The 14,794-nt window shown below is 35.8% G+C and overlaps 1 protein-coding gene across 1 annotated transcript; it reads left to right on the top strand.

Moving 5' to 3' along the window:
* Positions 1 to 420: 420 nt before the first annotated feature.
* LOC105974515 (ARM repeat superfamily protein) lies at positions 421 to 14,288 on the top strand. The gene is made up of 22 exons (XM_088827172.1): positions 421 to 675; positions 1,753 to 1,854; positions 3,520 to 3,663; positions 3,746 to 3,826; positions 4,099 to 4,168; positions 4,324 to 4,394; positions 4,468 to 4,631; positions 4,715 to 4,786; positions 4,898 to 5,129; positions 6,748 to 6,810; positions 6,896 to 7,162; positions 8,341 to 8,454; positions 8,599 to 8,725; positions 8,808 to 8,977; positions 9,059 to 9,160; positions 10,520 to 10,623; positions 10,711 to 11,011; positions 11,117 to 11,361; positions 11,980 to 12,480; positions 12,588 to 12,882; positions 12,974 to 13,157; positions 13,984 to 14,288. The coding sequence occupies exons 1-22, from the start codon at positions 568 to 570 to the stop codon at positions 14,061 to 14,063; spliced, it is 3,597 nt and encodes a 1,198-aa protein (XP_088683298.1). The 5' UTR covers positions 421 to 567; the 3' UTR covers positions 14,064 to 14,288.
* The last annotated feature ends 506 nt before the right edge of the window (positions 14,289 to 14,794 follow it).

The following is a 14,794-nucleotide window of genomic DNA, read 5'->3' as shown; positions in this document are numbered from 1 at the left end:
AATTATTTTTGGATCGAAATTCGGAAATTCCGAATATTTTATATACAATTCCGATTCCGATCCGATTTTTTTCGGAAAAATCGGAAATCGGAATTTTGGAAATCGGATCATAAAAAATGGTTCCAAAATCGGAAATATTCGGATCGGAACCGGCGGAAATCGGAAATTTCGTTCCGATTTCCACCCCTAGTGGTGGGTGATGACTGATGAGTGATGGGTGGTGGTGGCGGGTGGTGGTTGACTCATTGTGGGAAGGGTGACTCTAAATTGGTTAAAATGCGGCTAATATATAATTTTACTGAAAATTAGGGTCAATGTAAAATATTGGATAAGTTAGAGGTTAAATTATAATTTGTATGATTAAAAGTGGCAGTGGTAATTTTGAAATAGATGGGCTTATTTGTGAAAGAGAATAATAGTAGGGGCTTGTTGTCAGGGACTCTTATATAAAAAAACTTTAGCAAGTTTGAAAGTTGAAACCCTTGCCTTGTGCAGCATTCGCCAAAAGGAAATTAGAGAAAATAAAGAGGAAAGTGAAAAAGGTGGAAGAAGTAGAGGAAGAAAGAAATGGAGGAGAGTGGAATCGCAACCAATGTAGCGCGAGCCATAGCCACTGCCATGGACTGGACCTCCTCTCCTGATGCTCGTGCTTCTGCGCATTCCTTCTTAGAAACTGTGAGTTTTTCTTTTTTATTTTTTTTGATTTTTGAATGTGAATCCCCATTTTTGTACTAAAAACTGTCTACTTCTTCTCAACTTATTATTTTCCCCATTTGTCAGTTTTCATTTGTTTGATTTACAGTTTTAACTCAGATTATTATGAATCGTTGTGTGAGAAAGAGATTGCAAAATCGAATTTTAAAGAATGTCATTGATTACGTGCCTTTTTTCTTTTTCTCTTTATTATGCTTGGGAAATGGAAATTTTGCTGCCATATGTGGAAGTTAATTAAGGATTTCCCTTTTCATGGGCTGCTCGTAGATAAAAAACTCGACCATTAGAGATAGATTTTGTTAACTTGTACCTTTCTGTTGGTTTAATGCTACATTGATTAATAGAGAGTGGAATTACGTGTACCTATACACAATTGGTTTCAATACAGAATTTTGGATGGGGTGTTCGATGTGCTTATTGTGTAAGAAGCAGCTATATTTATGCGCTTGCATCCTTCACCAATGCTCATAAAACATACCATTCTCCTTGCGAGTATGTGATTTGAGTGCAAGTCTTATGTAACCAATGATGTCCATTTTTAGCGATCCTCAACTTGAAACATTTACCAAAGCATACTCAGCCACATGGTCTAAGGACCTCATCTAAAGTAAAACAAAATGAAAGGATGAAGCGTTGTTTGTTTTGTTTATATTGATTGAAAAAAGAGTGTAATACACGAGTGCAATAAACCGCCAATCTAATTTGTTCGGTCGACAGTGTTTTGACAAAATGTTTTTTACACTGCTGAAGCACACATACAAATTTGATTTGAATTTCTACAATGAAATGTTTATTTCATGTAGACACAAATATGATTCGAGTTACCACAACTTTTTGGTTGTTGCATATAACTTCCTTTTTAGTAATTACATGGTAATTAACATGGTACTGCTATTCCTTCTTAGGTCCTTATAAATTGTTTACAAATTAAAGACCCATATTGTTGAGTGCTTTAGAAATAAGAATATTGCAGTTATCCCTTACTACCAAAATATGAGTAGTTTTTGTGATACTCTTTTCTTGTATTGCTGTTTGCAGATAAAAGCTGGAGATACTCGCGTATTGGCAAATACCTCATTTATTTTGGTAAAGAGAGACTGGTCTTCTGAAATCCGGTTACATGCTTTTAAAATGCTCCAGGTACATTTAATGGTTATTCATTTTTAGTTTCTTCCTAGAAAATGATTATTTGAAAGACTTTTTATTTGGAAGATAATTCTGAGACATTGTGATGATGCTGCGATAAATGAAACCCTTTTTCATCAGTTTTATCATGTTACAAGAGCCACTATGCTAATTTTTTTATTTTGATATTTATTTTTAATTTTTTATATCTTCTGAGTCCCCTCTCTCCAGTTTGAGTATACTAGAAATACAGTAGATTATGATTTCATTTAGGTTCACCCTTTTTAGTATCCGTTTGTTATCATCGTCACTCTATGAGGAGCAACGACTGCTAACATTTTCCCAGAATTCGGCAGTTGGACCCAGCGCGTGAAGTTCACCCGTGGCCGAAGCAGTTCCTTCCTTCTAGGTTTCTTTAAAAATATATTCATCAACTACTAATAACGAGCGCGTCCATTTCGCCAATACATTTGAATGCAAAATAAGTTAATTTATGGAAACAATCATAACTCGTGGATATGAAAGGAAATATTGTTTTGAGACATAAGATGCCTCTTTGTAGGAAATTCATTATGATAATGGGTCAGATATAGAGTATGCACTGGATATTGTTGAGCCGCATATTTTTTATCAAGCTTATCTGCAGCTTCACTAGGGTATCCTCTTTGAATGCATGTGAGCCTTGGTTCTCGTATTATAATCTTTCTATAAGCCACACAACCGGAGACTATCTCAAATAATATCATGAGCTAATAACATCCTCCATGTCTCATACCATCCTTCCTGTCTCACACATTAACTTTGTTCCCAACACATTTGCATATCTTAGATAGCTGTTCCCTATGTTTTCCACATTTGCTTTTTTTAATTTCTGCATAGTTTGATTTAAGGTAAGAAACAAGACTGATAGTAACTATGGATGTAATGCTTTTACTTGAAGAATGCGCATCTAATCCAGATTGTGCATCTTATGAATTGTTGTCATGTGTATTCATGTATGTCCTATCTAGGAAGATACAGAAAAGAAAAATCATTTCATAAGGTTTAATGTAAATGAAGGGTTATATATGTTATGTTTTGAATGTTAATACCTTCATGTACGGAATTAGAAAAATGGTCAGTGAGACTCTATGGTAATACGATCTTTCACGTACTTCACTTTCAAGTCTATTTATGAAAATGTGAGAATATAATAGTGCACAAGTTAAAATGGATCACCTAGGAGATTGCTTTATGTTTTTTATTGTGGGACTGGGATCACTCCCCAGTGCCGTCCCTAAAAGCTGCCAGTATGAAATCAGGATAAAAACCACAAGTTCTTTGGCAATGGATATGGCAAAGGGAGGTACTACTTACACTCTCATTTACACTTCATGCCCTGCGAACCAATTTTGTGTCCTGTGGCCTTCAAAAGGCTAGACTCTCTTATGTAATTAGCAACATGAGATGCTTGTGTATCACCCCTAAACATTTGTGGCAACCAAAAGATGTGCTCATATTTATATTGTGGTTACTTTGTGCCTTTTTGTTTTGTTTTGTTTTTCTGTTACCTCTTTCATTACAGCGCATATTATGTTTGCCAAGTTAAATGCGTTCAGTAAAATATCAAATCGTAGTTTAATTTACAGAGATAATGGCATTTCCTTGAGCATCAACTTCGAATTTCTCATGTCTTTTCAGCATTTGGTACGGTTGCGTTGGGACGAGCTAAACCCTGCTGAACGGAGGAACTTTGCAACTGTAGCTGTTGAGTTGATGTCTGCAATTGCAAACCCTTCTGAAGAATGGGCTTTGAAAAGTCAGACAGCTGCTCTAGTTGCTGAGGTTCTTCACCGTTTCCACTAGAACAATTTTAGGACAAATATATCCTTCTCCAGTAGTTGGTGTAAATTTACATGTTTTGCAGATAGTTAGAAGAGAAGGCCTAAGTTTGTGGCAGGAACTTCTGCCATCTATAATAACTCTTTCCAACATGGGTCCTATACAGGTGCACTGCGTTTGCTTAGTTATTTGAAACCTGTATTCCTGTGCATGTATGTATGGTTTGTTGATTTTCTGCATTGTACATACTCACACCACCGCATATACGTCTCTTTATGTTCTAACACATGTATATGTATATACATATACGTATTAGTATTGGTATATGTGTTAGTACATAAAATACAGTTTGTAATCAGATTAATTCTTGCTTACTTGCAAAAACAAGACGATGTTTTCTTGAACCTATGTGGTTGATGGAATTTGTAATCCTATTAGGCCGAGCTGGTATCAATGATGCTAAGGTGGCTTCCAGAAGATATTACTGTTCATAATGAGGATTTAGAAGGTTTGTCAAAAATGCAAATCAATTTTTCGACAAATGTTTTATACACCATTATACTATTTTGTTTGAAGAATAAAGGGTTGTTAGTGATATTAATTATCCTGGTACTTTGAAGTTACAATTTCCTTGTTGACCTTCGCTGAGTTGTCTATCATTAGGTGATAGGCGCAGGATTTTATTACGTGCACTAAGTCAGGCTTTGTCAGATATCTTCCCTCTGTTATACACTGTAAGTTTTGGCTTCCCCTTCTTTCTCTGTATATCATTCTAGCATTATTTCCTGATGTAATTTTTTTGCTTAGTTGCTAGAAAGGCACTACGGAACTGCGATCATGGAAGCTGGTAGACAGCAAATGGACATTGCAAAACAGCACGCTGCGGCAGTAATAGCCACTGTTAATGCCGTGAATGCTTATGCTGAGTGGGCGCCATTACTAGATCTTGCGAAATATGGAATTATTTATGGGTATGGTTACATTAACACCCACAAAATCTTCATTTGAATTTTGACAGACTGTTAACATTCTTTCTGCTCCGTGTAATGAACAGTTGTGGTTTCTTACTCACTTCTCCTGATTTTCGCCTTCATGCAAGCGAGTTTTTCAAACTTGTCTCGTCAAGGTGGGTAATAAGTTCCTTGATTTAGTGATACTATATTCAACTCGCTATAAGATTAATAACTCTTGAAAGTACTCGGGTATGATTGTTAACCCTGCGTATTCGTTTATGCAGGAGAAGACCTGTAGATGACGCTGCTGACTTTGATTCTGCAATGAGGAATGTTTTTGAGATCTTAATGAATGTCAGCAAAGATTTCTTATACAAATGTACCTCTAGTTCTGGCAGCAATGAAAGTGACTTCGAGTTTGCAGAATGTATATGTGAGAGTTTGGTTTCTTTGGGCTCAACACACCTGCAATGTATTGCCGCTGATAGCACAGTTTTGTCAAATTACCTTCAACAGGTCAATTTCAGTCTCTCTCATTCTATAATTGCATTTGCTGATGAATATATTGAAGATGTTAATATGTAGGACTGCTTTCAAGGCAATGATTTATGTTGTTTTTCCTTTTACCTTGGACATTATGGTTTGGGGGAGGAATATCAAGAGATTTGTACATCTATTATATCATAGGTAGCAAAATATGATTTGTGTACTCGGTAAATGAGAGAAACCCGATAAAACTTTTAGAATATTATATGATGGGCAAAGAGAACAATTCAACACACGAAAATATAAAGTTCATATGTAAATTGGTTATCTTCATCTTTACTTGATTTCATAAATGGGTCATTACGTGAACGGACATTCATTTAGAGGCTTGTATTTGCTTCTGTACCACCCAACCAAGGGCCTCTGATAATTTATTTTCCTTTTTCACATGGAAATCCTAGAGGTGGCTAACAGTTTAATTGATGGACTAGTTGCATGGTTTCTCAAGAAGGGGACATGATGCTGTTCGTGATACAATGCTCACTTGTATTTATAATCACTTCATTTATGTTTGTTAGCTGGTGTTTCCCTGCAAGTGAGAACTCTCAATAGTGACCTAGAAATATTGTGAACAGGGTTCTGCACAAGACAGTAATCTTAGTATAGATCCTTTCTACTGGTTAAAGTCAATCTAAATAGCTCCTGCTATGAACTTTCTTTTGTGGCGAACCTAAGCATCTGAATGATTTATGCCCCAGAAAACACTTGTCTAGCAACTCTTACAGACTGGAATATGTTCACCTAAGTGAAAATAGGAATACAATTCCATGTTGTGGAGTGAATTAACAATTATAAATAAGTTTTGGTAATCCATTGCTTTAATATTTTAAGGTATTGTCAGACTACTAATTGGATAATCAAATATCACTTTCCTATGATTTTTGCGAGAACGAACTTTTTCAAAGTGAAAAAAAATATGTAGAAATATGTGAGAGTTTATAACATTGACGCTGACTTACTGTATTGAGTAAAATAATCGATTTTATAGCAGTTTTGAGATACATAGCTTTGATGCCGTGGGTTGCCAAAAATTGACAATATAATCTTCATTATTTCAGGCAAGACCAGATACAATTTTTTCTAGACTTGTTAATGTTGAGAAATCTCAGTTCCTTGTAGATCAATTAATTTTTTGGTTTAATTAATTCAGCTTACAGTTCCAAGTGGCATATCCATCATGCTGATTGATGAAGCTTGTTTCATTCTTTAAATTTATTCTCATGTATAGTGTTTTTGCTTGCAAAATCATGAGTTTTTGTCTAAAAAATCTAATTGGAATATTTTCATGCCTGGTGAATGGTGATGGAGCTTCCTTTTAGTTCTTTCAGCTAATTTCTCTTGCACGTTACTGCTTACTCAAGTATTAAGGAATTTATCCAAGTTCAAATGACTGTCTGTGCTCGCTTATGGATTTTTTTTTTGTATTGAATGACCTTTACATGAAACTTAATGAAAAATGAAAATTTCCTTTGAGATGATGTGGTGCCCCATGTGGTGGTTGTGATTACCATATTGAAATGTATTTTCCGCTTGGAACATGCATGGATGTCTCGATTTAAATCCTACAGTTTGTTTCTCTAAATTTCAGATGCTCGGGTTTTTCCAACACTTTAAGCTGGCACTTCACTACCAATCTCTCCTCTTTTGGCTGGTATTATTTGCTTATCATTTCGGTGATGTATAATGAATTCCTACGGCCTTAAGCTTGTTGATAATTGTCCTTCTTGCTGTTGTAGTCGTTGATGCGCGACCTAATGGTCAAATCTAAGTCTGTTTTGGCTGATGACTCGAATATGGGCACTGGACATGCGGATAATGAAAAGAAAAAGATGCTAGCGTTAATAACTGATGATATTTGCAGTGCTATATTAGACACATGCTTCTGTCGCATGCTGAAAAAGGAAAAAAATGATTCTGGGATGGCACCAGCAGCCGGAGCCTTGGAATTGTGGAGCGATAACTTTGACGGCAAAGTGGATTTCGGCCAGTACCGTTCACGACTGGTATGTTTGACAGAACTTTGTATTGAGACAGTTCCTGTAGTTGCTCCTGTCCTTATTCTACTGATTTTTGCAACTCTAAAGAGTATTTGAAACAGAATTTAACGAGTTTTGCTTTCGGATGACCCAAGTTCATCTATCCACCTATCATCCCAGACGATATTGATGTTTGAAAATGGTATAATTGATAAGTGTAAATGAAAAATGTACCATTGAGATTTGTTCTAGTTACAAAAGAGTTCCAGGTAACTTTCAAAACTACTAGTGCCCCAGTAACTATTTGAGGTTTGTCTTCATTTTGCTAAACACCTGCCGTAAGTAGGTGCAGATTGTAAAATTGAATCAATTGTCAAGATGGTATGCAATTTGTTAATTAGCTGAATTGTTTTGTAAATAAATCAAACCTCAATTATAGTTTTTTATAATTTACCCTAATTTGAAAAGAAAGGGGGTAGAAAGCTGTGTTGTTTAGTACATCTTATATATAATGCATATTATTTTTTTGTATTTCTTATCACTGTTTGTTAAGGACACATTAACACGTAATGGTTATTTTTTGAGTTGGTTGGGACATATAATACTAGATTTGGGTTTTGAAGATGAAGGGGAATGTCCTATGGGTTTTTATGGGCGAAACAAGTACATATTAATGTAGTCTCAAATCATTGGTTCCTAATTTTACTGTATCTCACTTGCTTTGTTTATCTTCTGTACACATGATCATGTTTGTGAGGGCATTAAATAAAAGAAAATTAAGATAATATCATTTCATGAGTCTGGGTGATGAAACTACTTTGGGTCCGCCAAAGATTAATCTTTCCTTATAACACCTTGGTTGAATGCGACAGAAGTCACATGAAAAGTTCAAGACAATACCCGAATACGTACAACCTTGGTTATAGTATGGCCCATAGGTAGAGCATGTTTATTATATTCAAATCTGTAAATGGTTTCCTGTATTTCATACGGAAGAAATTGAAGTTGAACTTTTTAAGGAAAACACTGAAAAGGGGTGTCCGTTGTCCAAAGATCAGAGGATGTCTGTCTGGAATTATCTATTAATTGTATATAGGGAGTTTGATGAGGGAATAATGATGGAAACAGAGGAATTAGTAAGAAAATGTTTTAGATGTAAGATGTCTCATAGAATATACTGAAAGGCTCTCTCTTTGGCCATGCAGTTGGAATTGATCCGTTTTATCGCATCTGACAAGCCCCTTGTAGCTGCTGCTAAAGTTTCTGAGAAAATTACAGAAGTAATAAGGAATCTAATGCTTGTGCACTTACCTACAAAAGTAAGCCTTTGTGACCCTTATTTACTTCTTTTCCTTTGTCAGAAGTTTAATATCCTTAATTTACTGACAGTTACATTCCTGTTTGCTCAAGTGCTAACATTTTTCTGTTAAATTATTTCGACTCTTCTTGATATTGAAATCCAGGATCTGGCCATGGTAGAAAGCATGCATTTGGCTTTGGACAATGTTGTGGGCTCTATTTTTGATGGGTCAAATGAATATGAAAAGAATAGCTCTGAAGTTCAGCTTTTGTTACATCGAACATTGGAAGGTTTGATGACTGCCACATCGATATATATGAAGCTTCTTTTTAGGTCTCTACCTTCTGCTGATCTGGTAACTGTCACCTGAAGGTCTGCTTCAACAGCTCGTTGCACTCAAATGGACTGAACCCACTCTGGTGGAAATTCTTGGTCACTACTTGGATGCATTGGGTCCTTTCCTGAGGTACTACCCGGATGCTGTTGGCAGTGTAATAAAGAAACTATTCGAACTACTTACGTCCCTACCTTTCATGGTTAAGGTTGTACATTTGTCTATTGGAGTATTAAATTAAATTCGCAGTATACTCCTTAAACTTGCTTAGCCTCATTTATTTTGTTAGGATCCTTCAACTAGCACTGCTCGTCGCGCAAGACTGCAGATATGTACATCCTTCATTCGAATTGCTAAGGCCGCTAACGGAAGCCTCTTGCCTCACATGAAGGTAATGTGTTATTTTGAAGCTTAAAAAAAAGATTGAAAAATGTGATCCAATTCAATTTTGGTTAATTATAATTAGTTGCATCCATGTTTGTTGAATATCTATTGCTTAAATTGATACCCGATTATTTTTCAAGAATTTTTATTTCCTCTCCATCTCCTGCTCTTGCTTTCCTCGCCTTATTTCATGCGTTTTCTTGTGTGCTCGTTTTCGTGAGTATGTGTTCCAGTGTGTGTGTGTGTTTTCGGATGTGTTTTTTTCTAGTGTTTTCATGATTTTGAGGGTGAGCTCATGCATGTGTGTTTTTCTGGTATGTCCTGTTTGCGTGTGCAAGTGTTTGTTATTGGTGTGTTTGTCTGTGATTGTGTTTGTTGTGTGAGTGTGTTTTTGGCATGTGTTCGTTGCATCATGTATGTGTTTGTGAATGGGTGTATGCATGTGAGTGTTTGTTCTTTTGAGTGTTTGATTTGTGTATCTATTATGTGTTGAGTGAGCTCTCAAAATGAGAGCTGGCTTAACAAGGGAGCTATCATGTTGAGAGCTGAATTGTTAACAGGTCTCTCAAAATGAGAGTTGATGAAACAAGTCAGTTCACTTAGTGAAACTGCCATTTAAAAAAACGTGTCCTTATGTGTAATGGTTTGTGGCTCAATGGACTTAAAAAAAAAAACCTACGATTAAAAAAAACCCCCATAACTTTTGAAATACTTTAAATTTTCAAATAATATTAGATATCATTTGTCTAAATCATTTTTATTGCCCTTACAACTAGTGCCTTTTGGGGGATTCTCTATAAATCATATCTTACGGACATTATAGTTTGAACTTTGATCATTGTGGATGAGTAGTTGAATGCTATTCGAAGTATGGTATGTGTTGTAGGCCATAGTCCTTGGGCAAATTAAGCAGTTCACCTTTGATTAGTGAATATCAATATCATACTAGTTTAGAATATTTTGCTCAACTATGCATAAGGAGGCGTGCAGATCTGCTTGCTGTAATGGGAAGTTGTTACCAGAAGGGTCTATATTGGTGTTTAGGACTTGTTTGAAATGAATTGATTACAGAAGATTGTTTTTTGGGACTGGACAAATTTGTTGCATTGCTACATGATTAAGACTTGAGTTCAATTTGAATTTTGTTCTCCTTTGACTGGCCATTCAACCGTAGGTAAATTACATGTTTTACGAAAGATATATGCTTCAAAATGATCATAAATTCAGAAAAAAAAGGTTAAGAATATTTTTGGTTTTTACTGAATCATATGTGAAACTAGACTCAATTCCTTGGTCATGTTTATTTGGGTAGTTAGAATTTGGTATCATGACGCAATCTCTTCATTACATTATGATCTTTTTATAGGAAATTGCTAGCACTATGACATACTTGCAAACAGAGGGTGTATTACTACGTGCGGAGCAAAATATTCTAGGTGAAGCATTTCTTATTATGGCTTCTTCTGCCGGGTAATCACTTGATCAAATAAGAGAATTATCTTTTCATATTGAGGTTTTTGTAATCCAACTCATTCCTAAATTGCTCAACTCGTTAAGGGTTGAACAGCAACAGGAAGTTTTGCGCTGGTTGCTTGAACCTTTGAGCAAGCAATGGACTCAACCAGAGTGGCAAGAAGCATACCTGACTGACCCAGCTAGCTTAGTTCGCCTTTGTGCTGACTCACAATTTATGTGGTCGATATTTCACACTGTAACATTCTTCGAGAAGGCCCTTAAGAGGAGTGGTTATAGAAAAGGTGGTCTTGGTCTGACTTCAGAAAACAGTTCACAAACAAGTTCTCCTCCTGGGCATCCAATGGTTTCCCATCTCTTGTGGATGATGCCACCCCTTCTTAAAGTAAGGATCTTATGATTGACATATCTATTGAACTTCCTACAGATTTCTGGTAACTCATACCTTTTGGAATAGATGAATAAATTTTGGTATGTTTTTAATGCTCAGCTGCTTCGTTCTGTACATTCTCTCTGGTCATCTTCTGTGGCTCAAGCTCTTCCTGGAGAAATGAGGACAGCAATGATTATGAGTGATGCCGAAAAAACCAGTCTTCTTGGAGAAGGGAAACATACATTGTCCAAGGGCGCGTTAAACTTCAGCGATGGATCTCCATTTGATATCAACAAGGAATCTTATTCAGAGCTTAGTGGAGTTGATATACGGAATTGGTTACGAGGAATAAGAGAGAGTGGGTATGTATTCTACTTATGATTACGATATGACATGCCATATACAGTAGACTCTCAATAAATTAATAACCTCACTTAAATAATAATTTCTTCCGGGCCCGACTCCGTAAAAATGCAATGAGTTATTAGCTCGATAATTTAATATTTTGCTGAATTAATTGAATGTTGCTAGTCCCGACCGTTTTTATTTATAAGGTTTAACTGTATCTATTAATTGTGTAGAGGTTGCAATAGTTGTACTTTTACATGTCTATTTCATGTCTCGGTTTCTCTACTAGGCGATTTAAGAAATTAAACCCCCTCAATGTTCCACCTCCCTCACCCAATAAAAGATAGTAAAAACAAATAATATAAAATAAAGTTATATGAAAGACACAGTTAAACAGCTAGGTAATATAGTCTCTATAATTTGGATTTCAAGTTGATTCATGGTTTGAGTTAACGCAATTGTTTTCTTCATGTTCATGATATATGTGTATATATGTAATATATTCTTCCAGTAAAAACATAGGAAATGATCAAATTGCATCTGATTATCTTCATAAACATAGGAATAGCTGAATTTCTGTCCCAAATAGTTATGATGAAGATTGATAAAATTCTAAAATTCTCTTGCTCCAGGTATAGCATATTAGGCTTATCTGCAACACTCGGGGATTCCTTTTTCAGATGCATAGACCCTCATTCTGTTATTTTAGCACTTATGGAAAACATACAGTACATGGAGTTCAGGCATATAAAGCAGCTGGTACATTCGGTCCTCGTTCCATTGATAAAATACTGCCCTTCAGATCTGTGGGAGCTATGGCTGGAAAAACTCCTGAATCCATTACTTAACCATGTCTCGGGGGCTCTTAGCTATTCTTGGTCTAGTCTTTTACAAGATGGAAAAGCAAAAGTTCCTGACCTGCATGGGGTACTTGCCGGTTCAGACTTAAAAGTAGAAGTGATGGAGGAAAAGCTTCTTAGGGATCTTACTCGTGAGATTTGCTCCTTTTTCTCTGTTCTTGCTTCCCCTGGACTTAATCCCGGGCTTCCTTCACTAGAACAGGCTGGTCAAATGAGCCACATGGATCATTCTAAGAGGGACATAAACGCATTTGCTTGCAATTCTATAGTTGGGTATGTTTCTTGAGACTGCATCTTTCCTATAATTAAATCAGCTTTTTACGTATGGTTAATGGTTAATGTTTTGGGTTCTTTATGTCACTGGTAATTTCATTGTGCAGATTTGTGTTGAATAACAAAAATCTTGGGATTCCGGTGTTGAAAATATGCATTGAAGCATTTAATTGGACCGATGGTGAAGCTATGACTAAAATTTCTTCTCTGTGTGGACAAGTAATTCTCGTAGCAATTTCAACAAATAATGTGGAGCTTAGAGAATTTGTATGCAAAGATTTATTTTCTGCTATTATCCGGGGTTTGACCTTGGAGTCAAATGCTGTTATAAGTTCTGATTTGGTGGGTCTATGTCGTGAAATCTTTGTTTATCTGTCCCATAGAGATCCATCGCCCAGGCAGGTTGGTAAAATTCCTCCTATTTCACTTAAATGGATATGAACTATTGTTCGATGCTGTATAAGCTAAAATCTTTCTTGATACAATGTTACAGATTCTACTCTCCCTCCCATGCATTACCCATCCAGACTTGCTTGCTTTTGAAGAAGCTTTGTCGAAAACTGGTAGTCCGAAAGAGCAAAAGCAGCATATGAGAAGTCTTCTGATATTGGCAACAGGAAGCAAGTTGAAGGCTCTTGCAACTCAGAAGGGTGTAAATGTCATTACAAATGTCACAAGTAAGTGTTCTACATGTGAATAAATACATACTTACCTGGCAGAGAGAGAGAGAGAGAGAGAGAGAGAGAGAGAGAGAGAGAGTACAAATGAAGAACGAGGAAAACTGGAATATATAATAGGACTGATATAGTTAGAAAGCCAAAAATATTTCAACTCTTTTATTGATAACATTATGGTGGAAAACAATTAAATGCAACTCCCCGAAAAAGACTTAATCTACGTTGTTATAAAAGTACGTAGCTCAGGATGTTTTATGTTTCCTAACTTTCGTGCGGACTAAAATAACCGTGTTTTAATTGAGGCCTTAAACTAATTTAAATGGTATATCAAGTAAAACCCATAAAAATTGTAAATGGTTTGATTTATTTGTGGTAATCATCCTCAAGTTTAGACTCTCAGCCGCAGTTTTGGGTTTGTTATTTATTTATTTGTTCTGAGTGACATGTAAACAGTGAGAATAAATGATTATTAGGCCGAGCCAACACCGTAAGCCTTTCTAAAACTCATGAAAGCAGAAGGTTACTAAAATTAGATTGTGAATAGCTGGTGAAGTAGGAGGTACTTGAGTTTTTTGTCTGGGTATTAGTGATTATTATATTCAATGCATATGTAAAATGAGCAAAATTAACTGGTGCAAATGAAAATGTTTCTTAGATGGGTATCAAATGGATCATCATACCATCTTAGGTAATCAATCGTTTGGTAGGCATAAATAAATAAATAATATTTCTATATAATAATGCATAGGGTAAGGAAGTAAAGTATTTATGTTCTCAAGTTGATTATTGGTTGTATTCTTATTTGACATAAGCAATAACTTTTCAGCGAGGTCCCGCAATTTGGATACTGCTCCAGAATCAAGCCGGGATGAAGGGGAGACCATTGGATTGGCTGCTATTACATAAAGATAATATATTTGCCGTGTGTGATTTTATTTGTGAAAAGGAGGGCAATTGAGACTTGAGAGAGACATTTTGTAAATTTTACAGATAGGAAGTTACTAATTGAATGAATGAATTCATAACATATGATGTGTGCTCTCTCAGAACTGTACATCTTTATGTGTACATGTTTTCTTGATTTCAGGATTTTAATTAATTGGATCAACTGCTTACAAAAAGAAAAGAAAATCAATATCTGGTACTGACTCTTATATATATATATATGTGTGTGTGTGTGTGTGTGTGTGTGTGTGTATCTATTTAATTCAGGGTTTTACTTGGAGCAATTGATGGTTGGAATTGGACGGGTTGTGCTTGTGTTCCAAACAAGAATCAAATTTTTAGATATGTGGGATATTTGTTTTATGTCTAACAAGCAATCACCTAATTACTATGTGTTAACATAGTCAAGATATCTAATTAACTCATCAATTGAGGTTGGCTAGATTTTACTACAGCAAAACAATGTTTCCAAGTGAGTGAATTAAATTCAGCTAGTGGTAAAGTTTGAACTCAGTCAACAAAAGTTAAAAATTGTAATAAAAAAGTCAAAAAAATGTCAACCGTAGATGTACACGGACTAACGTTGACATTGGACGACCGAGCGACATGTTAAAAGTCGTTCGAAAACTCCCATGCGTGCGGCGAAGGAAGGCGAGCGTGTAAGATGCCTATCATACGTTATTGCTAAATGT

This window comes from Erythranthe guttata, chromosome 2 (assembly GCF_056151865.1).
Source record: "Erythranthe guttata isolate IM_541 chromosome 2, IM_541, whole genome shotgun sequence".
Lineage (NCBI taxonomy): Eukaryota > Viridiplantae > Streptophyta > Magnoliopsida > Lamiales > Phrymaceae > Erythranthe > Erythranthe guttata.
Note: the sequence above shows the minus strand (reverse complement) of the source record. Positions and strands in the feature narration are given on the sequence as shown.

Excerpts from the sequence above, each read along its gene's own strand:
- LOC105974515 (XM_088827172.1), top strand. The coding sequence starts at position 568 with ATGGAGGAGAGTGGAATCGCAACCAATGTAGCGCGAGCCATAGCCACT. Across the intron at positions 676-1,752 it reads CGCATTCCTTCTTAGAAACT|ATAAAAGCTGGAGATACTCG; the intron begins GTGAGTTTTTCT and ends TGCTGTTTGCAG. Across the intron at positions 4,395-4,467 it reads TCTTCCCTCTGTTATACACT|TTGCTAGAAAGGCACTACGG; the intron begins GTAAGTTTTGGC and ends TTTTTTGCTTAG.